The 26952-nt window shown below is 41.0% G+C and overlaps 1 protein-coding gene across 1 annotated transcript in view; it reads left to right on the plus strand.

Moving 5' to 3' along the window:
* Window positions 1–26178, plus strand: part of LOC138349771 (uncharacterized) — a gene marked incomplete at its 5' end in the record, with an annotated part of 134748 nt that extends 108570 nt beyond the window's left edge. Inside the window, 1 exon segment of the mRNA XM_069305728.1 lies at window positions 24454–26178. Within this exon segment, the coding sequence (XP_069161829.1) occupies window positions 24454–25363 (910 nt within the window).
* Between the last annotated feature and the right edge of the window lie 774 nt (window positions 26179–26952).

Below are 26952 nucleotides of genomic sequence, written 5' to 3' on the forward strand. Positions count from 1 at the left end.
TATTTAATAATATATGTCTACAGGAAAGACTGCTACCAAAATATACTAATATATATATATATATATATATATATATATATATATATATATATATATATATATATATGTCGTACCTAGTAGCCAGAATGCACTTCTCAGCCTACTATGCAAGGCCCGTTTTGCCTAATAAGCCAAGTTTTCCTGAATTAATATATTTTCTCTAATTTTTTTCTTATGAAATCATAAAGCTACCCATTTCATTATGTATGAGGTCAATTTTTTGTTATTGGAGTTAAAATTAAGGTTAGATATATGACCGAACCTAACCAACCCTACCTAACCTAACCTATCTTTATAGGTTAGGTTAGGTTAGGTAGCTGAAAAAGTTAGGTTAGGTTAGGTTAGGTAGTCGAAAAACAATTAATTCTTGAAAACTTGGCTTATTAGGCAAATCGGGCCTTGCATAGTAGGCAGAGAAGTGCGTTCTGGCTACTAGGTACGACATATATATATATATATATATATATATATATATATAAAATGGGGCCTCGACTTACGATGCTAATCCGTTCCCAGAGACGGATCGTAAGTCGAAGCAATTTTTCCCATAAGAAATAAAGGGATTTGAATTAATCCGTTCCCCACCCTCCAAAATATTAACATACAAATACATTTTATACTGAATACAATGTTTTTTCTAACTACAATACAGTACGAAAGTTTCACTTACCTTTTTGGAGGGCTCTTAATGGCGTATGGAAGATGGTGATAAAGGGGGGGGAGGGAGGAGAGTTGTTACTGTTTGGAAGGGGAGTCCCCTTCCATTATCACATCAGGCAGTGATGTTTTCTCTGGGGTACTCTCTCTCGTATGTTTTGCCTGAATACCACTAGGACCTGGTTGTGGTTCAGTGCTTGTTTGTCTCACTACAAATTTGTCAAGAGACATTTGTTTTTCCCTTGTTTTTAACGTTAGTCGGTAATGATGCATCACAGTGTCATTGAATAGGTTAAGGCAACGACATACTGCAGCTTGATTTGGGTGAGTCGTTTCAGCAAAGGTTTGCAATTCTTCCCATGCTGCACACATTTTCATAATTGTTGAGGAAGAGACATTCTGTACTCTTGTTTCTGCTCTATGGTCATCCTTACATGGGTTTTCATATGTTTATCCTTATCACTGACTTTCCTGGGACTCATGGCGTGATATATAATAGTTACTTTAATGTTCAAAATGCAAAAAATCACCACAAACGCAAAATTTCTTATAGGCGCGATCGTCACTAAGCGGGCAGCTGTAGTAAACTGAGGCAGGGCGGCCGCGTGAATGGGAACCATGCGCTCAGTCGACCCGAACGTTTACCAACAGATTTCAGATGTCGACGACACCATCGGATGTCGAGTCACATTTTTCGATGAAATTTATATCGTAACTCGAAATTATCTTAAGTAGGGGCAATCGTATGTCGAGGTGCCACTGTATATATGTATGTATGTATATATATATATATATATATATATATATATATATATATATATATATATATATATATATATATATATATATATATCTGCATTTGGGTGAGGTGATATGTTACAACAGTTTTGGAGGAGGTGAAAACAAACTTTCAACACAAGACAGAACACGAAACAATGGGTATAATATTTTGTAAGTTAAAGGGAAGAATGGAAGTAATTGCAAAGGGCCTATTGGCCCATATTTCTTGATGCTTCTATATTGGTGCGGAGTCTTGAAGTGGGACGATTATATACCTCACCCAAATGCAGGTATATAATCGAAGATGTTTAAACTCTGTTCAGTTATAGTTGTGTGTGTCTAAACTAAAGTCTTTGAAAATGTAATAAGTTTTACGAAACGCGCTTAAGTGTCGCGTCTGTCTACCTACTTCAAGACTCCGCACCAATATAGAAGCATCAAGAAATATGGGCCAATAGGCCCTTTGCAGTTACTTCCATTCTTCCCTTTAACTTACAAAATATTATACCCATTGTTTCGTGTTCTGTCTTGTGTTGAAAGTTTGTTTTCACCTCATCCAAAACTGTTGTAACATATCACCTCACCCAAATGCAGGTAAATAATCGAAGATGTTTTCTCTGTTCAGTTTTATATATATATATATATATATATATATATATATATATATATATATATATATATATATATATATATATATGTATATATATATATATATATATATATATATATATATATATATATATATATATATATATATATATATATATATATATATATATGACAATGTCAGACCACGGAGGAAAATGAAACAGGAATTTCCTTAAGTACTTTCGTATATTAAATACATCTTCAGAAGGAATGATTGATTCCTTCTGAAGATGTATTTAATATACGAAAGTACTTAAGGAAATTCCTGTTTCATTTTCCTCCGTGTTCTGACATTGTCACATTCTTAATCACGTGTTTATTTTCGTGATATACACATATATATATATATATATATATATATATATATATATATATATATATATATATATATATATATATACATACATACATACATACATACATATATACATACAGTGGTACCTCGGAATATGAGTGTCCCTGAATACGAGTTTTTTTTAATACGAGCCGGATTTCCTTGGAAAATGTGCCTCGGAAGGCGAGGGTTACCTCGGAACACGAGTTTGTTGATACGCGTACAGGCCGACCAGGCGCGTGGTGGTACGGCAATCGTCGCCCCTCCACCCCTCTGTTTACCAGTGCCTCACACCCAGTGACTATCTCACGTCAATTCTTCACCCGAATTTTCAGTGTTTTGTTGGATTTTTGGTCATTTGACTATAAAAGTTGTTATTATATATCTCACTATGTTCCAAGAAAGCCAGTGGTAAGGATCAAGGCAAAAAAGCCCATGTGAGGATGACAATAGAGGAGAAACAAGAGATCATTCGGAAGCATGAAAATGGTACACGTGTTATTGAACTTTGCAGGCAGTACAACAAAGCCATGTCAACAATATGCACTATACTTAAGAAGAAAAATGAGATTATTAGTACTAAAGTGGCAAAAGGCAATGACGAAACAAAGACCACAAATATTTGAAGAAGTGGAAAAGTTGTTATTAATTTGGATACACGACAAGGAATTAATGGGTAATAGTGTTTCGGAGGCCATCATTTGTGAGAAAGCCAGGGTATTGCACGAAGAGTTTGTAAAGAAAACCCCTGGAACGAGTGATGCAGATATGAAAGAGTTTAAGACAAGCAGGGGCTGGTTTGAAAAAGTTAGAAAAAGAAGTGGGATCCATAGTGTTGCGAGGCATGGGGAGGCAGTCAGCTGAAACAAACCAGCCGCTGAACGATTTATTGAAGAATTTAAAGAGTTTGCAGAGGCTGAGGGATACCTACCGCAACAAGTGTTTAATTGTGACGAAACAGGACTGTTTTGGAAAAGATTGCCTAAGAGGACATACATTACCAAGGAGGAAAACTCCTTGCCCGGACACAAGCCTATGAAAGATAGGTTTACGCTTGTGCTGTGTTCAAATGCGAGTGGCGATTTGAAAATTAAACCCTTGCTAGTGTATCATTCTGAAAATCCAAGGGTTTTCAAACAGTATAAAGTGCAGAAAACCCAAATGTGTTTGATGTGGAAGTCTAATAAAAAGGCATAGGTGACTAGGATTATTTTTTCGGAGTGGGTGAATGAAGTGGTGTGCCCTGCCATAGAAAAATATCTGCAGGAGAAACTTGAACACTCAAGGCCCTGCTTCTCCTTGACAGTGCTCCTGCTCATCCTCCAGGATTTGAAGATGAATTGATGCACAGATACAGTAAATTTCTCACAATAAAGTTCCTTCCTCCTAACACCACTTCTCTAATTCAGCCTATGGACCAGAAAATCATAGCGAATTTTAAGAAACTGTATGAAAGGGCACTTTTCCGGAAATGTTTTGAAGTGACTGAAGCCACAAACCTCACTCTCAAAGAGTTCTGGAAACACCATTTTAACATTTGTAGTGCTTTAAAACTCATTGACAAAGTCTGGCAAGAAGTGACTCAAAGAACCCTGATCTCTGGCTGGAGAAAATTGTGGCCTGAATGTGTGACAGAACTAGACTTTGAGGGGTTTGAGCCTGTAAATGATGCTCCTATTGTTTAGGAAATTGTTACTCTGGGCTGGCAAATGGGCTTGGAATTGGATAGTGATGATGTGGAGGAGTTGGTGGAAGAACACAACGAAGAACTGACCACCGAGGAACTCCAAGCCCTTCAAAAGGAACAGAAAGACGACCTAGCTGATGATTCTCCAGTGGAGGAGGATGAGGCAGTAGCGAATGTCCTTTCTGGAGAAATTAAGAAGGTGTGTCTGATGTGGGAAGAGATTCAAACTTTTATTGAAAAGACTCTCCCAGAGAAAGCTGTAGTAGGCCATTGCCTTAATCTTTTCAATGACAATGTGATGCCTTACTACAGAGACAGCTTGCAAAGAAGGGGAAAATAAGCTTCATTGGACAGATTTGTTGTGAGAAAATCGAGCAGTGAGCCACAACCAGGACCTAGTGGTATTCAGACAAAACGTGCCAGGGAGTGCACACCAGAAAGGTCCTCACTGCCTGATGTGATAATGGAAGGGGACTCCCCTTCCAAACAGTAACACTTCTCCTTCCCCCTCCTCACCATCTTCCATATACCTGCAGCATTCAACAACAAGGGTAAGTAATAACTTGAACATAGTTTGTAGGTTTATATAGATGAATTAGGTATAAAATTTAGTTTGAAGTGAGGTTTTTGGGGTAGTCAGGAACAGATTAATTCATTTCCCATTATTTCTTATGGCGAAATTAGCTTTGGAATACGAGTTTTCGGAATACGAGCTGTCTCCAGGAACGGATTAAACTCTTAAACCGAGGTACCACTGTATATATATATATATATGTATATATATATATATATATATATATATATATATATATATATATATATATATATATATGTATATATATATATATATATATATATATATATATATATATATATATATATATATATATATATATATATATATACATATATATATATATATATATATATATATATATATATATATATATATATATATATATATATATATATTATTAAATATGACCGAAAAAGTAAGATTAATAATTCTAACACGAATTTTCTCAATCTTTCGTACATTACGCTTCACTGTTGGAGGTAAATCAAAAATCACTTCTCCAAAATTCATTTTTATTTCTAGTCTGACGCGACACGGGCGCGTTTCGTAAAACTTATTACATTTTCAAAGACTTCACAAATACACAACTGATTAGAACTTGCGTTTCCCTGATTTTATATCTACATTTGAGTGAGGTGGGAAGGGTGATGTGGCATTACATTTGAGTGAGGTGGGAAGGGTGATGTGGCATTAACACAAGACAGAACACTAGGGGATATTAATAGGGTATTAAAAGTATCAACACAAGACAGAACAGAAACAATGGGTATTGAATAGAAGTGTTTGTAGAAAGCCTATTGGTCCATATTTCTTGATGCTTCTATATTGAAGCGGAGTCTTGAGGTGGGTAGAATATAGTTGTGCAATAATTGGCTGTTGATTGCTGGTGTTGACTTCTTGATGTGTAGTGCCTCGCAAACGTCAAGCCGCCTGCTATCGCTGTATCTATCGATGATTTCTGTGTTGTTTACTAGGATTTCTCTGGCGATGGTTTGGTTATGGGAAGAGATTATATGTTCCTTAATGGAGCCCTGTTGTTTATGCATCGTTAAACGCCTAGAAAGAGATGTTGTTGTCTTGCCTATATACTGGGTTTTTTTGAGCTTACAGTCCCCAAGTGGGCATTTGAAGGCATAGACGACGTTAGTCTCTTTTAAAGCGTTCTGTTTTGTGTCTGGAGAGTTTCTCATGAGTAGGCTGGCCGTTTTTCTGGTTTTATAGTAAATCGTCAGTTGTATCCTCTGATTTTTGTCTGTAGGGATAACATTTCTATTAACAATATCTTTCAGGACCCTTTCCTCTGTTTTATGAGCTGTGGAAAAGAAGTTCCTGTAAAATAGTCTAATAGGGGGTATAGGTGTTGTGTTAGTTGTCTCTTCGGAGGTTGCATGGCTTTTCACTTTCCTTCTTATGATGTCTTCGATGAAACCATTGGAGAAGCCGTTATTGACTAGGACCTGCCTTACCCTACAGAGTTCTTCGTCGACTTGCTTCCATTCTGAGCTGTGGCTGAGAGCACGGTCGACGTATGCGTTAACAACACTCCTCTTGTACCTGTCAGGGCAGTCACTGTTGGCATTTAGGCACATTCCTATGTTTGTTTCCTTTGTGTAGACTGCAGTGTGGAAACCTCCGCCCTTTTCCATGACTGTTACATCTAGAAAAGGCAGCTTCCCATCCTTTTCCGTCTCGTAAGTGAAACGCAGCACGGAACTCTGCTCAAATGCCTCCTTCAGCTCCTGCAGATGTCTGACATCAGGTACCTGTGTAAAAATGTCGTCAACATACCTGCAGTATATGGCCGGTTTCAAGTTCATGTCGACTAAGACTTTTTGCTCGATGGTACCCATGTAGAAGTTTGCAAACAGGACACCTAGGGGAGAACCCATGGCGACCCCATCTACTTGCTTATACATGTGCCCATCCGGGCTCAAGAAGGGTGCCTCTTTAGTACAAGCTTGGAGTAGTTTCCTCAGAATACTTTCTGGCATGTCAAGAGGAGTACAGGCTGGATCACGATACACTCTGTCGGCTATCATTCCGATTGTCTCGTCCACAGGTACGTTGGTAAACAGCGATTCTACGTCCAACGAGGCTCTTATCCCTGTGGCCCGTGCGCCCCGCAGTAAGTCCACAAATTCCTTTGGAGACTTCAGGCTGAAGGCGCAAGGAACATAAGGAGTCAGCAGGCCGTTGAGTCGCTTCGCCAGTCTGTACGTGGGTGTGGGTATCTGGCTAATGATTGGCCGAAGTGGGTTTCCAGGCTTGTGCGTCTTGACATTTCCATACGCATATCCAGGTTTATATTCCCCAATGATCTTTGGCAGGTGGAGTCCGGATTTCTTGGCGTTCACAGTTTCGATCAGTTTGTTGACCTTTGCTTTTAATTCGGCTGTAGTGTCCTTCGTTACCCTTTGGAACTTAGTTTGGTCAGAGAGTATGATGTTCATTTTCGCCAGATATTCGTCTTTTTTAAGAATGACATATATTGGCGACTTGTCACCTCTCCTGACAACTATCTCCTTGTTCTCACGAAGGCTTTTAGCTGCCGCTTTAAGCTCGGGGGACAGTATGGTGCTTCTGTAGTTGCCTCGATTCTTTCCTCCTTCTGCAATAAGTTCTGCTTATTGCAGAGTTGTTAATAGAAATGTTATCCCTACAGACAAAAATCAGAGGATACAACTGACGATTTACTATAAAACCAGAAAAACGGCCAGCCTACTCATGAGAAACTCTCCAGACACAAAACAGAACGCTTTAAAAGAGACTAACGTCGTCTATGCCTTCAAATGCCCACTTGGGGACTGTAAGCTCCAAAAAACCCAGTATATAGGCAAGACAACAACATCTCTTTCTAGGCGTTTAACGATGCATAAACAACAGGGCTCCATTAAGGAACATATAATCTCTTCCCATAACCAAACCATCGCCAGAGAAATCCTAGTAAACAACACAGAAATCATTGATAGATACAGCGATAGCAGGCGGCTTGACGTTTGCGAGGCACTACACATCAAGAAGTCAACACCAGCAATCAACAGCCAATTATTGCACAACTATATTCTACCCACCTCAAGACTCCGCTCCAATATAGAAGCATCAAGAAATATGGACCAATAGGCTTTCTACAAACACTTCTATTCAATACCCATTGTTTCTGTTCTGTCTTGTGTTGATACTTTTAATACCCTATTAATATCCCCTAGTGTTCTGTCTTGTGTTAATGCCACATCACCCTTCCCACCTCACTCAAATGTAATGCCACATCACCCTTCCCACCTCACTCAAATGTAGATATAAAATCAGGGAAACGCAAGTTCTAATCAGTTGTGTATTTGTGAAGTCTTTGAAAATGTAATAAGTTTTACGAAACGCGCCCGTGTCGCGTCAGACTAGAAATAAAAATGAATTTTGGAGAAGTGATTTTTGATTTACCTCCAACAGTGAAGCGTAATGTATGAAAGATTGAGAAAATTCGTGTTAGAATTATTAATCTTACTTTTTCGGTCATATTTAATAATATATGTCTACAGGAAAGACTGCTACCAAAATATACTAATGTTAAAGTGCACGACCCAGCAGCAAGGAATCAAGCCTTCACGATAAAATATCGCCAGGATCTGATTCGTGATCAGATATACAAGGCAGAGAATGAAATCAAAGACAACAAAACGCAACTACTTCATGCTACAAACGAGTGGAGAAATAGCAACATCGACCATAGTATCCGTACCCGCATTGAACAACACCTCGACATCCTCACAGACCAACATCACCTCAGCACTGAAACAAGGATTATCAAGAAACTAACAACATTATATGGAGGACCTATGGCAATTCCACGACCAAGAGATGGCTTCCTGAACCTTGCAGGAATTAACCTCACTGAGGACCAAGTCACTCTCCTAAATCTGGGCATAAACTGTCATGTTATGTCCAGACCGAGTGAAATGGCCCGGAAAGTAGAGTTGGAAATTCTGTTGGACGACATATTCGACCTCGAGACACAAAAGAAGGTCACTACCAAAGATACCTTACAAGCAGAACTTATTGCAGAAGGAGGAAAGAATCGAGGCAACTACAGAAGCACCATACTGTCCCCCGAGCTTAAAGCGGCAGCTAAAAGCCTTCGTGAGAACAAGGAGATAGTTGTCAGGAGAGGTGACAAGTCGCCAATATATGTCATTCTTAAAAAAGACGAATATCTGGCGAAAATGAACATCATACTCTCTGACCAAACTAAGTTCCAAAGGGTAACGAAGGACACTACAGCCGAATTAAAAGCAAAGGTCAACAAACTGATCGAAACTGTGAACGCCAAGAAATCCGGACTCCACCTGCCAAAGATCATTGGGGAATATAAACCTGGATATGCGTATGGAAATGTCAAGACGCACAAGCCTGGAAACCCACTTCGGCCAATCATTAGCCAGATACCCACACCCACGTACAGACTGGCGAAGCGACTCAACGGCCTGCTGACTCCTTATGTTCCTTGCGCCTTCAGCCTGAAGTCTCCAAAGGAATTTGTGGACTTACTGCGGGGCGCACGGGCCACAGGGATAAGAGCCTCGTTGGACGTAGAATCGCTGTTTACCAACGTACCTGTGGACGAGACAATCGGAATGATAGCCGACTGAGTGTATCGTGATCCAGCCTGTACTCCTCTTGACATGCCAGAAAGTATTCTGAGGAAACTACTCCAAGCTTGTACTAAAGAGGCACCCTTCTTGAGCCCGGATGGGCACATGTATAAGCAAGTAGATGGGGTCGCCATGGGTTCTCCCCTAGGTGTCCTGTTTGCAAACTTCTACATGGGTACCATCGAGCAAAAAGTCTTAGTCGACATGAACTTGAAACCGGCCATATACTGCAGGTATGTTGACGACATTTTTACACAGGTACCTGATGTCAGACATCTGCAGGAGCTGAAGGAGGCATTTAAGCAGAGTTCCGTGCTGCGTTTCACTTACGAGACGGAAAAGGATGGGAAGCTGCCTTTTCTAGATGTAACAGTCATGGAAAAGGGCGGAGGTTTCCACACTGCAGTCTACACAAAGGAAACAAACATAGGAATGTGCCTAAATGCCAACAGTGACTGCCCTGACAGGTACAAGAGGAGTGTTGTTAACGCATACGTCGACCGTGCTCTCAGCCACAGCTCAGAATGGAAGCAAGTCGACGAAGAACTCTGTAGGGTAAGGCAGGTCCTAGTCAATAACGGCTTCTCCAATGGTTTCATCGAAGACATCATAAGAAGGAAAGTGAAAAGCCATGCAACCTCCGAAGAGACAACTAACACAACACCTATACCCCCTATTAGACTATTTTACAGGAACTTCTTTTCCACAGCTCATAAAACAGAGGAAAGGGTCCTGAAAGATATTGTTAATAGAAATGTTATCCCTACAGACAAAAATCAGAGGATACAACTGACGATTTTCTATAAAACCAGAAAAACGGCCAGCCTACTCATGAGAAACTCTCCAGACACAAAACAGAACGCTTTAAAAGAGACTAACGTCGTCTATGCCTTCAAATGCCCACTTGGGGACTGTAAGCTCAAAAAAACCCAGTATATAGGCAAGACAACAACATCTCTTTCTAGGCGTTTAACGATGCATAAACAACAGGGCTCCATTAAGGAACATATAATCTCTTCCCATAACCAAACCATCGCCAGAGAAATCCTAGTAAACAACACAGAAATCATCGATAGATACAGCGATAGCAGGCGGCTTGACGTTTGCGAGGCACTACACATCAAGAAGTCAACACCAGCAATCAACAGCCAATTATTGCACAACTATATTCTACCCACCTCAAGACTCCGCTCCAATATAGAAGCATCAAGAAATATGGACCAATAGGCTTTCTACAAACACTTCTATTCAATACCCATTGTTTCTGTTCTGTCTTGTGTTGATACTTTTAATACCCTATTAATATCCCCTAGTGTTCTGTCTTGTGTTAATGCCACATCACCCTTCCCACCTCACTCAAATGTAATGCCACATCACCCTTCCCACCTCACTCAAATGTAGATATAAAATCAGGGAAACGCAAGTTCTAATCAGTTGTGTATTTGTGAAGTCTTTGAAAATGTAATAAGTTTTACGAAACGCGCCCGTGTCGCGTCAGACTAGAAATAAAAATGAATTTTGGAGAAGTGATTTTTGATTTACCTCCAACAGTGAAGCGTAATGTACGAAAGATTGAGAAAATTCGTGTTAGAATTATTAATCTTACTTTTTCGGTCATATTTAATAATATATGTCTACAGGAAAGACTGCTACCAAAATATACTAATATATATATATATATATATATATATATATATATATATATATATATATATATATATATATATATATATATATATATATATATATATATATATACAGTGGAACCTCTATTAAAGAGTTTAATCCGTTCTGGCACCGAGCTCGTTACCTGGAAAACTCGTCTTTGGAAACAAATTTCCCCATTTAAAATAAAGGAAATAAATTTAATCTGTTCCACTCCCAAAAACATCCATACTTGTATGACTTTTTTTATGTAAATATAATATTGCACATGTAAATATAAATGTTTTGTTGTAGTGTTTTAATATTTACTTTACCTAATGAAGAGTAGTTGCTGGCTTGAGGGAGACGATGGGGAGGTGGGAAGGATGAGAGGGGTTATGGTGTGGAAGGAGAATCCACCTCTGAGTCAGGCGGACTCTCTCTTCTTGGGAATTTCACCCAAATTTCATTTCAAATGTCACACAAGGATGCGTTAGACCAGCACCAAATAAAAAACTACGTTGATTACACTCGTTGTGTCAACAATATAATAGTCTTACCACGAAGATACAATACAATGCCGTTTTCTCAAATAGGCAATGTGGTTATTAAAGAAAACGGAAATTTAATGGCAAACATGTATACAATCCCCAAGTCGATCGGATAAGAATTGGATTTTATAGAAATATTTGCTCAAATGACGCTTGAGCGTGGTGTTTGGGTGCATTCAAGAGAAAAAAAAGGGTGTTACGTTCAAGCGACATATACCTGTGAAAGTGATAACACTTTCATAAAGTGTTATCACAAAGTGATAAATTAATTAAACATTTTCACACACCGGGTTGTCACTACTTTATCAGGGCAGCTTTTCCAAGAATGCGTTCACCTTTTCAAACATTCCAAACACTTCCCTGATTTCAGTGGAAGAGGCAGCATCCTCCCTTACCTCCTCATTCCCTTACTAATGGTGTAAATTGTTGATGAGGACCTGCCATACTTCCTTGTGAGATCAATCACACAGACACCACACTCATGCTTTGCTATAATTTCCTTCTTTAAATCCACAGTAATTGTGTCTTTCTTCCTCTTGACAACACTATCTTTAGCAAGCAGCTTCTTTGGAGACATCGTGTGTTACAAATTGTAGTCGCAAAACCACTAAAAACCTAAAGAAAAGCTCAAATAAATCCAGAGGGATGCTTGTTGTGTGAGATACAACAACACTGGCGTCGGAGGCGTCCGAGAATTTGCGAGAACCCGCGAGACGCTAGGAAGCGCCATGTGGTTTCACTCGTTAATAGAGGCGAGCTTGTCAATAGAGACAAATCTGCTGCGAGTGGCTTGCTCTCGTTACTGGAAAAACTCGTTAATAGAGCCACTCGTTAATAGAGGTTCCACTGTGTATATATATATATATATATATATATATATATATATATATATATATATATATATATATATATATATATATATATATATATATATTAGTATATTTTGGTAGCAGTCTTTCCTGTAGACATATATTATTAAATATGACCGAAAAGTAAGATTAATAATTCTAACACGAATTTTCTCAATCTTTCGTACATTTCTTTTCACTGTTGGTGGTAATTCAAAAATCAATTCTCCAAAATTAATTTTTATTTCTAGTCTGACGCGACACTTGAGCGCGTTTCGTAAAACTTATTACATTTTCAAAGACTTTAGTTTAGTTTTTAGTGGGGTCAGTCCATCCGTCGGGCTCACAGCACGGTTCTGGAGTTCGTGGCTGTTCTGGTTTGAGCTTTGGAGGGTTCGGGTCACTTGGGGCTCTACCATTCAGCTCCACTTGGACTGTTCTCTGGTGGTTCATTGCCAAAACCACAGGGGTTCTCTTCGGTCCTTGCCCCTTGTTATAAATAAATAGTGTGGGCTTTCTATGGGGAAACTGGTACTATTAAGGGGTAAGGGTAGTTAGAAGACAGAGTTATCAAATATGGGAGAGCTAAAAGGCCCGGCCCCCAAAATAAACTATCCACAGTAATAATAACTTGCTACTAGACCATATATGTCAGTCTAAGGGTTGATCACTGCACTCCCACACAGGAAGAAGGGATACTCTGTTCTAATTTACTTATTTATTAACCCCTTAACAACCCCCCATATACATTCACACCAATAACAATAATAATAATAACTTTACCACACTACCTTACGTTAAAAGCCTTGGTCCACATAAAACAGGATACAAGGTTTTACACTGAACACAAGCTAGGGTAAAGCTCTACTATTGAATAACTTGAAGTTAGAGTCAGCTTGGGGTAGGGGACCACATGGTTCCAATGGGACCCCCTTTAGAATAACTAGTAATATAAACTCTAAACACACCTACTACACACAAAATATACTACTTTACACATAGAACATGAGTATGCCAGACATGGAATACTGTACTTATCTTAAACAAGACACAGAAATAAGGAAACGAAGAGGAAGGGTAGGAGGTTCCTGTCCACACCACGCCAGCTTAGAAAAAGATGGAGTCTCTCTCTCCATCCCCCCAGCTGGCTGCTGCCGGCAGACTGCTCAACTAATCGTACCGCAGCCCTATACCAAGTTTACTCAGTTTTACTTTACAAATGATTAGAAAGTATTAGTAAGCATAGTTGGTGCCTATGTTATTATTTAATAATCAACCCCCAGCTCAGTCTTTAAATGCCCTTTGAGAAACAAGAATAGTCTTACGTCTGGCAGGGAAGATACAAACAATGACGCATAGAGTTGCGTTCAGCTATACTATAGGAAAGTTTAATAACTCAATTTTGACCTCTGGTTTCCACTGAAGAACCCAGGGTCGTAACACTCCTCCCCCTTCAGAGAAAAAAAAAAATGTGACTACTAGAATAGTAGTCATATTCTTTTGTAAGAGTATACAGAGAATAAAAAGAAAAAATATATGACAAAAAAAAATCAATCAAAAACAACAGTTTCTCTGCAAGAAAAATACAAAGAAGTTCTCTGAAAGAAAAAAAAAAATACACAAAAAAAACAAAAAAAACAGGGAAGTAAATAAATTGGACACGGAATATTTAATGTCACAGGAGACCCTAAAAAAAATAAATAAAGCATGACAGTTGGTAAATGGCTTCCTGTGGCCTAGATGAATGTTATTCCGGCAACCTGGACAGAGCGTCGGCCATCACGTTGAGTCGGCCCAGTAGTTGGGTAATGGAAAGATTGAAGTCCTGTAGGTACAACGCCCACCTGAGGATGCGTTTATTCTTACCCTTCATCTGAGTCAGGAAGACTAGTGGGTTATGGTCCGTGTACACTTCCACTATATTACCTGTGAGGTAAACTTCGAACTTTTTACATGTTAACACTAGCGCCAACGCCTCTTTTTCTACCACTGAATAATTGCGTTGCACCTTGTCAAATTTCACAGAGTAATAATATACTGGGTGTTCCACCTGATCATCCCCAGTTTGCAACAACACTACACCAGCACCCGAGTCAGACGCGTCGACATGAATTTTAAACGGTCGGTCGAACCTTGGACTAGCAAGCACTGGGGCGGAAGCTAAGATCAATTTCAAATTTTTAAATGCCTCTGCACAGTCTGCTGACCACTTAAATTTAACGGCCTTCCGCAACAAGTCTGTGAGAGGAGTGGCAACACTGGAAAAGTTCTGACACAAGCGTCGATAGTACGCACACATACCGATAAATCTTTGAACGTCCTTTTTAGACTTTAGCACTGGATATTCCAGAATGGCACTGATTTTATCTTGCCAAGGTAACACTTTTCCTTGGCCCACTTCATAACCGAGGTACGTCACAGTGCCTTGGCCAAAATGACACTTTTTAGCATTTAAGGTAAGATTTGCCTTTTTCAAGATTGCGAACAACTGGCGTAACCTAGCTATGTGGTCAGCCCAATTACTGTCAAAGAGCACGATATCATCTAAATACGTCCGACAATTTGGCACCTTAGCGAGCAGAGAGTTCATGAGTCTCTGGAACGTGGCAGGGGCATTACGCAAGCCGAACGGTAACACTTGATACTCAAAAACACCCTCGGATGTCACGAACGCAGTTAGTTGTTTAGCACGTTCAAGAGTGGGATTTGATAATACCCCCTCGAGAGGTCGAATTTCGAGACGTACTTGGCGTTTCCCAGCTTGTCGATGCAGTCCTCGAGGAGGGGCAGCGGATAGGCATCCACAATGGTCACCTTGTTGAGCTGCCGATAGTCGGTGCATAATCGCCAGCAGCCGTCTGGTTTGGGGACCAAAAGGCAGGGCGAGCACCAAGAGCCCTGGCTCGGCCGGATGAGGTCGTGCTGGAGCAAGAAGTCGACCTCCTTCCGTACGATGGCCTTCTTTTCTGGACTCATCCGATAGGGTTGAAGGCGAATGGGAGTGTAGTCCGTCAACTCGACATCATGGCAAATGGCATCAGTCTGGGTCGGGACCTCCCCGAACAGACTGGAGAATTCATCAACCAACGACTGCACCTCTTCACGTTGGGCCATCTGCAAATGGGACAGTCCCTCCACAGCATTCACAGAACTAGAATTATTGAAAATGAGATTAGTTGGGTCCCCAGAACAATCATCCCCTCCCTCACTGGAAATAGAAACATTGGTTAGTGCAATGGGCCTGGGGCCCTGGAACTTCTTCAGCCGATTTACATGTACGAGCATTACCTGGTTACGTTTGTCAGAGTGCCTCACTTTGTACGTGAGGTCCCCAGTCTTTTCTGTCACAATGTAGAGGCCTTCGTACTTGTGGGACATAATGTTCCCTAGTCGAGGCTTTAATACCAGGACAGGGTCGCCAGGCTGAAATACCCGTAACTTAGCGATAGCATCGTTTCGGTCTTTCATCTTTTCTTGGGCCTTCCCAAGATACTTTAGTGTAGCCGCCTTGCAGTCCTTGAGTCTCTGGTGGTGTTGCGCAAAGAAAGCCGAACCTTCGGTTAACGTTACGTTCCATAACAGATTCTCCTGTAACATTTGCAAGGGTCCACGAACTTTATGGCCAAAGACTAACTCAAAAGGAGAACAACCCAGTGAACTTTGTAATCCCTCTCTAGCCGCTAACAAAACATATGGTAAATTCTCATCCCAGAAGGTGTGGGAACTCTCGCACGATGTCTTCAACATCTGCTTCAGAGTTAGATGGAAACGTTCAATTACACCCTGACTCTGTGGATGGTATGGGCTGGAAACCTTATGAGTTATTCCACGGTCCTTACAAAATTGCTCAAAAATATCAGACTTAAAGTTAGTACCATTGTCAGTTTGCACGACCCGAGGCAGTCCAAAAGTGGAAAAAAATTGCAACATACGAGCAACAACAGTTTTTGCTCGGATGTTCCTTACAGCAAAAGCCTCAGGGTAACGAGTAGTGATACACATCATCGTGATTAGGTAAATATTACCAGACTTAGTTCTAGGTAATGGTCCAACAGAGTCCATTACCACATGAGAAAATGGTTCCTCTGGCACGACAATAGGCCTTAGAGGAGCTTTAGGTGGAGTCTGGTTTGGTTTCCCAACCAGTTGACAAACAATACACGCATTACAAAATTTTGCCACATCGCATTTCAGCTTGGGCCAGAAAAAATACTTTAAAATTTTGTGATATGTAATATTAATACCTTGATGTCCCCCCATAGGATCATCATGAGCAGCTGCCAAAACTCTTTCTCTATAGCAGGTTGGCAACATAACCTGGTGGACTACCTCCCATTCATTTGACAAGGGAGCACTCTGTGGTCTCCATTTTCTCATCAAAATCCGATCATTGTAGTAGTACCCAGTTGCTGCGTCTACAATTTCCTTCATAGAGACGGCTGTCTCATGACAATCTGCAAGAGTGGGGTCAGCTTTCTGTAACTCACTCAAGGAGGCATCTAGGCCTTGGTCAGATGCCATTGGCCGAGGCTCAACAGTGTTCTCCTCCACCTCCCCACTACTCTCAGTAGATGGCGGTGGCAGGCTCTCCACAAAGTCCTTGGCCACGTCATCGAGTCGGGCCATGAATGTGTCCGCGAGGTCCACTTGGTTTTCACCACTCGGAAAGTTCCTCGTGTCCTCGGGATTTACCACCTTGGCAAGCACAGGGCTGCCCTTACATTTAAGTCCCATAGACCTGGTCACTGCGCACGCAGGGTACACAACATTATCCTCTGTGGCGGGTGGATCCAGGCAAACCTTAGTGGTAGGCAACATAATAGGCAATCTGGAGTCCCCTACCTTATCACCTGCTAAATCATTACCAACTATTACATCAACATTAGGGAAAGGTAGGTATGAAGTGACTCCGACTGTACAAACACCCTTGTGGAAATCAGATTCCAGGGTAACCTTATGGAGGGGTACTGCTCGAGTATCACTAGTGACACCCTCGACCAGTACCACCTCTCCAGTGTCGAGAGTGTTGGCACCTTGCAACGCACTCTCTAAAATTAAAGTCTGGATGGCACCGGTTTCTCGGAAGATCACCACGTCCTTCCAGGAAGAACCCTCAGACAAAAGTAGTCTCCCTTTCGATAAGAATGGGGTAAGCAAGTTTAACCATTGTGGGTTGGAGGTCTTACTCCCTAACCCTTCCGAAGGCCTCAAGCCCTGTGTCACAACTAGAGCATTGGGTCTTTTTTCCGGGTACAGTTGCCAACAACGGCTAATAGTGTGGTTTGGACGTTTACAGTGACCACAAAAACGTCGGGGAGTAGAGACATTACTAACAGAATTACCCTTCGGTTCACCCTTAGGTGTCGTGGGGCTAGACATTTTAACAGGGTTAGTTATGTCTGAAACAGAAGGTGCATTAGTTAAAGGGTTAGAATGAGCTGGTCTGGACTGTTTGTGGGTATAAGTTTTGTTACTCTGTGGGGTACAATTATTTTTATTGGGCCTTTTGCCCGCCAATTGGTAGTTTTCTGCCAACTTGGCCAAATCCCCTATTTTATAATTTACCTCTACCCTTCCTCTAATATACTGAGCTACAATGTCTGGCATACTATCTATAAACTGTTCGATTAACATAGTATTCTTGAGTGCCTCGTATGTTTCGGCTTTAGCCGAGCGAATCCATTTATCAAACAATCTAATTTGATCATTAGCAAATTCAGTGAGCGGTTGGTTGTGAGTAGGCCTAAGGTTGCGATAAGCTTGGCGGTGAGCTTCAGGAGTAATTTCATATGCCCTCAAAATACGTTCCCTGACTTTATCATATTCAAAACACTCGTCGTCAGGCATGTTTATAAAAATATCTTTTGCTTTACCCCTAAGTCTTCCCTGTAGGATTTTTACCCACTCTTCCTTTGGCCAGTTCATGGACATGGCCAATCTCTGAAAATGGTTGAAAAACCTTTCAGGGTCCGACTCAGAAAATTCAGGCAAATTATGCTTTTTCTCATAATACCTGGGGTTTGAATCCCCGGCAGGTGGAGGTCCAGTGGCATTCGCTCTAATTCTAGCCTCCTCGGTTTTGAGTCTTTGCTCCTCTAATTTTATTCTTGCTAACTCTAGAGCTAATTCTCTATCCCTATGAGCTGCACTTTCTGCTTGGCTAGGCTGGCATAAAGGTGTATCACTTGCCAATAGTTCTTCATCAATACAATGTTGTAATATTTCATTCACCAAAGTCCACTTTTTATCCGCGTCATTTAATTTTAGGTCAAATTCCTTGCCTAACAATACTAAATTAGACTTGGTAAGTTTCTTTATCTCTACCACTGAAGGCTCCCTTGCCAGTGTCTGCATTTCAGATGACATCACTAATAATTTTAGCTCCCAGCCAAAGAAAAAATTAAAAAATAAAAATTGGAAAAAAAAAAAAAATTTGCACGGCCCCTAACACAAGGCCACACTAACCTTAATCGTGAAGGGATCCAGCTGGGTGTCCAGTCAGTGCAAGAATGTCCTTTGCAAGATGAGCTGGACCCTAGGCTAGCACACAACCGTTCTGCGGAAACAAAAAATTTTAGTTTTGGCACTCAAGAATCTATTTTTTCAATTTACTGTTCCTCCCGGACTGGCCAACCACTTGTTATAAATATAAATTGTGTGGGCTTTCTATGGGGAAACTGGTACTATTAAGAGGTAAGGGTAGTTAGAAGACAGAGTTATCAAATATGGGAGAGCTAAAAGGCCCGGCCCCAAAATAAACTATCCACAGTAATAATAACTTGTTACTAGACCATATATGTCAGTCTAAGGGTTGATGAATGCACTCCCACACAGGAAGAAGGGATACTCTGTTCTAATTTACTTATTTATTAACCCCTTAACCCTTAACATGCTCGGGGTCTAATATCCTGCCATCCGCACAGGCGCATGTCATTTTGAAAAAAAAAAATTTTATTTTTTTTTGTTAATCTGTTAAGTTCTGTTCACTGATCACGGGAAAAATAAAAAATAAATTCTATTGTACTTACTTTTGTTGCAATAGAGCCGAAAAGCTCGGTGATGACGTCACAATCTGCATGTTCGCTCATGCAGTACGCGCCCCAGAGGTGTTGCACGCGGTCCTCAAACAGCCAGAGTTGCCACAAATATATTTTCGCGCTATTTATTTACTATGTCTAAGAGCATTTTATCTAATTTTTTTTCACTAATTGTGTTTCAAATACTGTTTGAACATATTTTGTATCAATAATTGTTGCATATTTGAGTATACACAGGCGCACACAAATGTTTTCAATTACGGCAATATAATATGTCATTACAGTCTATTATATTGTATGTTCTGCTTATATTTGTATATATTTACACACACGCACACGCTATCTGCTTATATGTTTACATATTTACACACTCGCACACGCTATACACACTTTGAAGCACACTTAGAAGATTTCTAGACTGTGGTAGTCATTGAAGCAGTCGACAGCACATAATGGGATACCACACGTTTCACACCATGTTTGCACAAGCTTCCGTTTCTTGTCTCTACGTGTCGTTGTTTTACACACCAAGCAATCACGTTGGGCTATTGCACGCTTCCCAGCTGGTGGCAAATACTTGAGTCTGTGTGCTAGGAAGCCTTCAGTGTGAGCGAGGCATGGAGTACCAGCATGCTGCAACAGTGGGTTTATGATGGGCCGCTGAATACCTGGGACATCTTTTGCAAACTTTCCTAATAACTGTATTGCAGCATCAAATACAAAGTCACGGAAAGTGGGCTTACGTCCAGTTCTCACAAGGTACATGTTGAAACAGTTCAGCATGCTCATGTCCACAAGATGGAAGAACACTTTTTTCGTCCACCTACATGTCTTCCGCACACACTCTGCAGTGCCAATCATCATGTCTGATTTATCAATCAACCGCATGTTGATGATATAGTCTAAAACACAGTCTGGCTTATATAGTGGTGCATTTGTTTTATGGTTCACTTTCCCACTGTTCACCATTGTTCCATCATGAATTGTTGTCAACAAGTTCACCTCTCTTTTGTCTTTCCACTGAACTGACAGTATGTTATCACTTTTCCTTCTCTGACACTCACCAACTGCAATGTCGTTGTCAAACACAGGCATTTCCCTTCGTTGTGGCTTTACTGTACCAACCAATCCGGTTCTGTTTTCTAGCAAGAACCGAGCTAGCAAGGGACTTGTATAGTAATTATCCGTGTATAAAATGTGTCCCTTGTTCATCCACGGAGCCATGATGGTCTTCACTACACTCCCCGAGAATCCATGTTCGTCGTTACCGGGAATGTCTACATCACTAGCCGAGTACAGAATCATGTGTAACACATATCCTGTCTCACAATCACAAAGAACAAAAAATTTCAGGCCAAATCGGTTTCGTTTTGAGGGAATGTACTGTTTGAATGGAACACGTCCCTTGAAAAGTACGAGAGATTCATCAACCACCAGCTTCTGTGCTGGTACGTAAAAATCTCTGAATTTTCCAATAACATCGTTCATGTAGTGCCTCACTCGCCACAGTCTATCATCAGGTGTTCGGTCCTGAACACTTCCAAAATGTAGACACCTGAGTATCTGAAACCTGTCTCGTGGCATATATTTCCCGAATAAAGGTGTTGGTATTGTATGGTCCTTGCTCCAATAGTCACTTATTGCATGTTTGTGACAGTGCTTCATCAACAGAGTGCCAAAAACACATACATTTCCGCAACTGTGGTATTTTTCCAACGCTGCAGTCGTGAAGATTCTGTGATTTCCCTCTCAATCAGGTAAGCAGCATGCAGGTTCGTTTGGTGTACAATGTATTCCATGAGTGGTTCATCATAGAATGCTGTAAAATATTCCATCTCAGCCATGTCCTCACCTTGATTAGGGAAAAGGTTTGTAATCCCTACATCTTTATCGTCAAAGTGAGGAATATTAGGAATAAAATCGTCACCATCACTCCACTCAAGTACACCAGGCGTCCTGCGAGATGCAGAGGAAAGACGGCGAGGAAGCGATGCATACCGGCGACCAGGAGCTGAATACCGTCTGCGAGAAGCACGGCGGCTACGTGCACGTGAGGTGGGTGCACGTGAGGTGGGTGCACGTGAGGTGGGTGCACGTGAGGTGGGTGCACGTGAGGTGGGTGCACGTGAGGTGGATGCACTTGAGGTGGATGCACTTGAGGTGGATGCACTTGAGGTGGATGCACGTGAGGTGGATGCACGTGAGGTGGATGCACGTGAGGTGGATGCACGTGAGGTGGATGCACTTGAGGTGGATGCACTTGAGGTGGATGCACTTGAGGTGGATGCACGTGAGGTGGATGCACGTGAGGTGGATGCACGTGAACACGAGGGTCTTGGTCCCTCATGTGGTGCCATGCGGTGGTGCTTAGCCGGGCGAGATGCTGCTGACGCGACAATTTCTCGCCCTGTTACACCACTGGTACCAGCCACAGGCTCAATAAAACTTTGATCTGAGTCACTAAACCCAGAAAAGGAGTCACCTCCCTCTGACTCGTCACCCTCAAACAGAAAATATCCACAGGAACTGTGAGGTCGTGGTAGAATTGGGGGTAGAAACTGGCCGAGGAGGCATGGGTGAGCGTAGAGGCCTCGCCATGGCATGGCGGTCATTCTCACTTTCACTGCTGCTGCTACTATCACCCGACAACTGTGTATAATCCTCATCGTTGTCTGAATCGTCAAACACACTTTCTTCACCTTCAGAGAATAATTCGTGGGCTATTTGCTCTGGGGTGAGGGGCTGAGTGGTGCGTGCCCGTGAGGCGTTTGACTGTGCGCTCACCATGGTGACTCTCGCTAAACTGAGGCCTCCCATGCCTTCGGTTCGTGAGCGGGAATTTTTTTCAAAATGGCTGCTGTTTACTAGAGCCCCTGGGCAGCGTATGGGACCCCCAGCTACACCGCGGGCCATTCAAATCGTGCGCGGAACCCATAATCTTCATATGACGTGAAGCGCAGTTGACTGGTAAAACGATTTACACTTCATATGAAGTAATGCGCACTTTAAGGGTTAACAGCCCCCCATATACATTCACACCAATAACAATAATAATAATAACTTTACCACACTACCTTACGTTAAAAGCCTTGGTCCACATAAACAGGATACAAGGTTTTACACTGAACACAAGCTAGGGTAAAGCTCTACTATTGAATAACTTGAAGTTAGAGTCAGCTTAGGGTAGGGGACCACATGGTTCCAATGGGACCCCCTTTAGAATAACTAGTAATATAAACTCTAAACACACCTACTACACACAAAATATACTACTCTACACATAGAACATGAGTATGCCAGACATGGAATACTGTACTTATCTTAAACAAGACACAGAAATAAGGAAACGAAGAGGAAGGGTAGGAGGTTCCTGTCCACACCACGCCAGCTCAGAAAAAGATGGAGTCTCTCTCTCCATCCCCCCAGCTGGCTGCTGCCGGCAGACTGCTCAACTAATCGTACCGCAGCCCTATACCAAGTTTACTCAGTTTTACTTTACAAATGATTAGAAAGTATTTGTAAGCATAGTTGGTGCCTATGTTATTATTTAATAATCAACCCCCAGCTCAGTCTTTAAATGCTCTTTGAGAAACAAGAATAGTCTTACGTCTGGCAGGGAAGATACAAACAATGACGCATAGAGTTGCGTTCAGCTATACTATAGGAAAGTTTAATAACTCAATTTTGACCTCTGGTTTCCACTGAAGAACCCAGGGTCGTAACACCCCTTTAGGGTTGGTCCCTTCGAGTTCCGTACGCTTTCTCATGCTTTGTTTCACCTCCGGCCTGCTCATGCGCCGCCTGAGCCATCCTGGTCTTTGGGTGCTCTTATCTTCCCTCTCCTCGGTCTGTGGTGGCTTCAATGAACTCTCCTCCCTCTCCTCTGGCGCAGGGCTGCAACCTGCTACCGCAGGTTGCAGCCTGTTGTCTCGACTTTGCATTGTGGAGTTTGTGGCGGCCGCCTCCCAGGTCAGCCCTTTCTTTTTCTTCTCTTTGGGTATGAAGCTCCTGGGAGATGTAGGGGCTTCCCTCAGAAAACCAGCGTTGAATGTAATGAAACGCCATTTTCTGGGTGAGCCCCGGAGGCTCCCTTGCAACCCTACCTCCCACCAGTCGGCATTTGTTTCGTGTTTGTTGAAGCTTAGCTTCCACACTGGAGTGCTTTACAGCTGGTGCGATGAGGTCCAGGGGAAGGAGAGGGCTGCGCGGATGAGTAGCGCGGCAGTAGTGGGTTACGTTTGCTTGTTTCCTTGAGTGTGTACGGAGTTCTACCTCTCTGTTCGGTTTTTGCTGTTAGTTTCTTACCATGTGGGGTTTGTTTTAACCCCATGTGGGGTTTGTTTCTTATCTGCCATTAACCCCGGTTAATGGCAGATAAGAAAAAACCCCAACCACAAGTGGATTTTCCAGGGCCATTGCTCCCTGCAAACTCTCTGAAGGGGCCAGGTTCTGGCTCATGGTCCCTGGTAGGTTTGAACTCCATAGCTAATGTCCTGGTCTAATATAACATACATTAGCGCGATAAGCTCCAGGGAGCCTCCGGGGCTCACTCAGAAAATGGCGTTTCATTACATTCAATGCTGGTTTTTTGCCAGATTTCCCCACCCTATTATGGTCAAAATATGCCACCTACAATTTTTTTTATTATTTTTCCGTGATCAGGGAACACAAATACACACCTACCTATAAGACGAAATATTTTTTAATTTTTTATCTCTTGCGGCTGGGCGTGTTGCAGGCTATAATTGCAATAGCAGCCCAGGGCTTAAACAACCTATGCTGCACTCTAGCCACATCCCTTCTATCTATCTTCCTTCTAGCCAATGCTTTCATTGCACCAGCCAGGCTGTTTTAAACTTGTGTTACTGAATTTTACAAATATTTTGTAATATGTGTGAAAATAAAATATGAGGAATTAAAATTAAACTTTTTTCAGAACCTTTTGTATTGTTTCAGAATAAAATAATGAAAATATAAAGATACATTTCTAACAGCTTTCATTTTCTAGGTTTCTGTTACTGAATGCTGACCATCCAGAAATTCATAGAGCTGCTCGAACTGTTGGTTCTACCCACAGTTGGAGCAGTCCGGCTGATTCACATCAAGACAAATCCAAAAATCAACAGGAAATTTGTTCATCCTTTAATAATTATAACAGAAAAAGAATATATGAGGTTAATAAAAAATCAGTGGATTCAGATGAGCTTGCATATCATAACAAGATTCTAAATGTGGAAAGTAATAATAGTGCATTAAATACAAACCTGAAAGATCACATGCCAGTTGAAGCTGCAGGAAATAAAAAAAAAAAAATTGAAGATACTGTTCACTCATTAGAAGCTGAAATTGAAGCAGTTTTAGATGGAAAACCAAAGTATCTCCCTATAAAGAAAAGCAAAAGTTTTTGTGTAAAACAGAAAGCTATTGATGTTGAGGAAAAGTTTCCATTGAAAAATCAGTCAGTAGTTGCTAAGTCTAGTGCAAGTAGATTTAGGATACAAGCTATGCATCATACAATTGAATTAATAAAGAAGCCAACCCAGCATTTGTCTCTACATGGAAAGGGAACATCAAATAGTCATCATGGCCTGGTACAGATGATTGGTGGGGCTTTATCTGTAACTCATGGGAGGACTACTAAAACAAGCAGTATACCTATTCATAGCTCAGGCTCAAAGCCAACTAGCTTAGTCAGAGGTGATGGTAAAATCCAGAACTATGATCACCCCTCCTACAGCTCTATTACATGCGCATGTAGTGAGCATCAGGCATTGTACAGGCTATTGTGTGGTCACATTATGTGTCGAACCTGTTTACTGCAAACAACAAAAGGGCCAGAGGTACAATGTGGTGTATGCAGAAACGTGTGTAAAAAGTTGGATGTTTCTAAGCATCACGAGAAAAGCATTTTTCTTTAGTGAATAAAATGATATATCAAAATGTTTCATGTAATTTTGGCTTAAAATTCAAACTTAGATAATTTCACATATCCTTAAATCACTGAATTAATCTAGAAAAGCAATAATATTAGAACTAGATGGGTAGTAGAAGGGGTTCTAATAAATACTCTGAATATTTTTGCTGGTAACAAAAGCTTTTCTTCAGCCTTACTAAGGAAATGATTGGGTGAATTAAAATAAATCTCAATAAATGGATGAATGAAAGCAGTCCCATTAGTCACTTTACTTTGGGGTTTGGAGAGGGTTACTAGGAATAGCATCCAGATGAACACCTCTTGTAATAACAACTCTGGTTCCCAGAATCGCATTGCTACAGAAAGATCACATGACCATAGTTCCGTAGAAGACATTACCACAGGTACATTGGCAGTCGGGATTGGTAATGTAATGACTGGTATATAAAGTTTAGCTTCTGTGGAGGTTAATGTAATGTTACTCTCAGCTAAAATACCAGTTTGTTTTATTTGTGTTAATTTTTGTTTCATTTGCATTTGAGAGTATGTAAGAGTAAATGAGCATGATTTTCTGTGTAAAAGTTATCCCGAGCGTTTTCATGAGAGGAGCGTCCTAGCACTCCATGTGGGAGAGAGGACTGAGACTCCACACACACACACACAGGTTGTGTGGTGTGTGCTCATGAGGTACTTTCCTCACTGTGTGAGGTTATTGACCTCTATTTATATATGAGTGTATTCTTAAATCTGGTGACTGAGATTTTTCTTTGTTAGTGTATTATCCCTTTGCCTGTGTTTAAATAAATGTAATGCACGGACTTTGGTTGTTTCTCGAGTCCTACCAGTGGAAAAATATGGTACCGGTCCCACGTAGTCATAATTGTGTTTGAAGAGAGTATAAATGCCCATTGGTTCTACATCCCTAGTTTAAATTAATGTACCTATACTGTAAATACGAAAGTAAGTATGGGTTTCATGAGTTCGTATTCTAGGGAATGGCTTACAAGTTACCTTACACTGGTAACATGGTCAGGAGGTAAGAAGGATAAGAGGACTGGACTCAGGATAGCCTCATTAGATTTTAAGATGTAGGTTTCATCCTATCACACATTCAGACCTTGACAAAGTACCCAGGAGAGTGCTTTTTCAAGGTCTGAGTATATAGTTAGAACAAGATTTACATCTCAATGACTAATCATTGAGATGTAAGTCTCAATCTAATCACATACTCAGACCTTGACAGAGCACTCAGGAGAGTGTAAAAGACTTGGTGTAATTCTTTACATAAATTTCACAAATAACTAAATATAAGTTTTATTCTATAATGGTTACTATTATACTCCATTTACTTGGACTGTATGGGTCTCCAACCGGGGACCCCACGCGTGTGAGGCCATAGCACTTTAGTTACTATTGTATAATAGTTACTAATGCCATAACAGAACTATTATGGTATCTCCAAGTATGTATGCATGTTAAATTTTCCTAGCATTTGTTATCAATTAACAAATTAAATAAACAAGATTGGGGTTTATATTATGTACTAATAATATACAATTGTTAGGTCTTTGATTCTGCATTATGAACAAGATA

Source organism: Procambarus clarkii, chromosome 56, assembly GCF_040958095.1.
Source record: "Procambarus clarkii isolate CNS0578487 chromosome 56, FALCON_Pclarkii_2.0, whole genome shotgun sequence".
NCBI classification, from domain to species: Eukaryota; Metazoa; Arthropoda; class Malacostraca; order Decapoda; family Cambaridae; genus Procambarus; species Procambarus clarkii.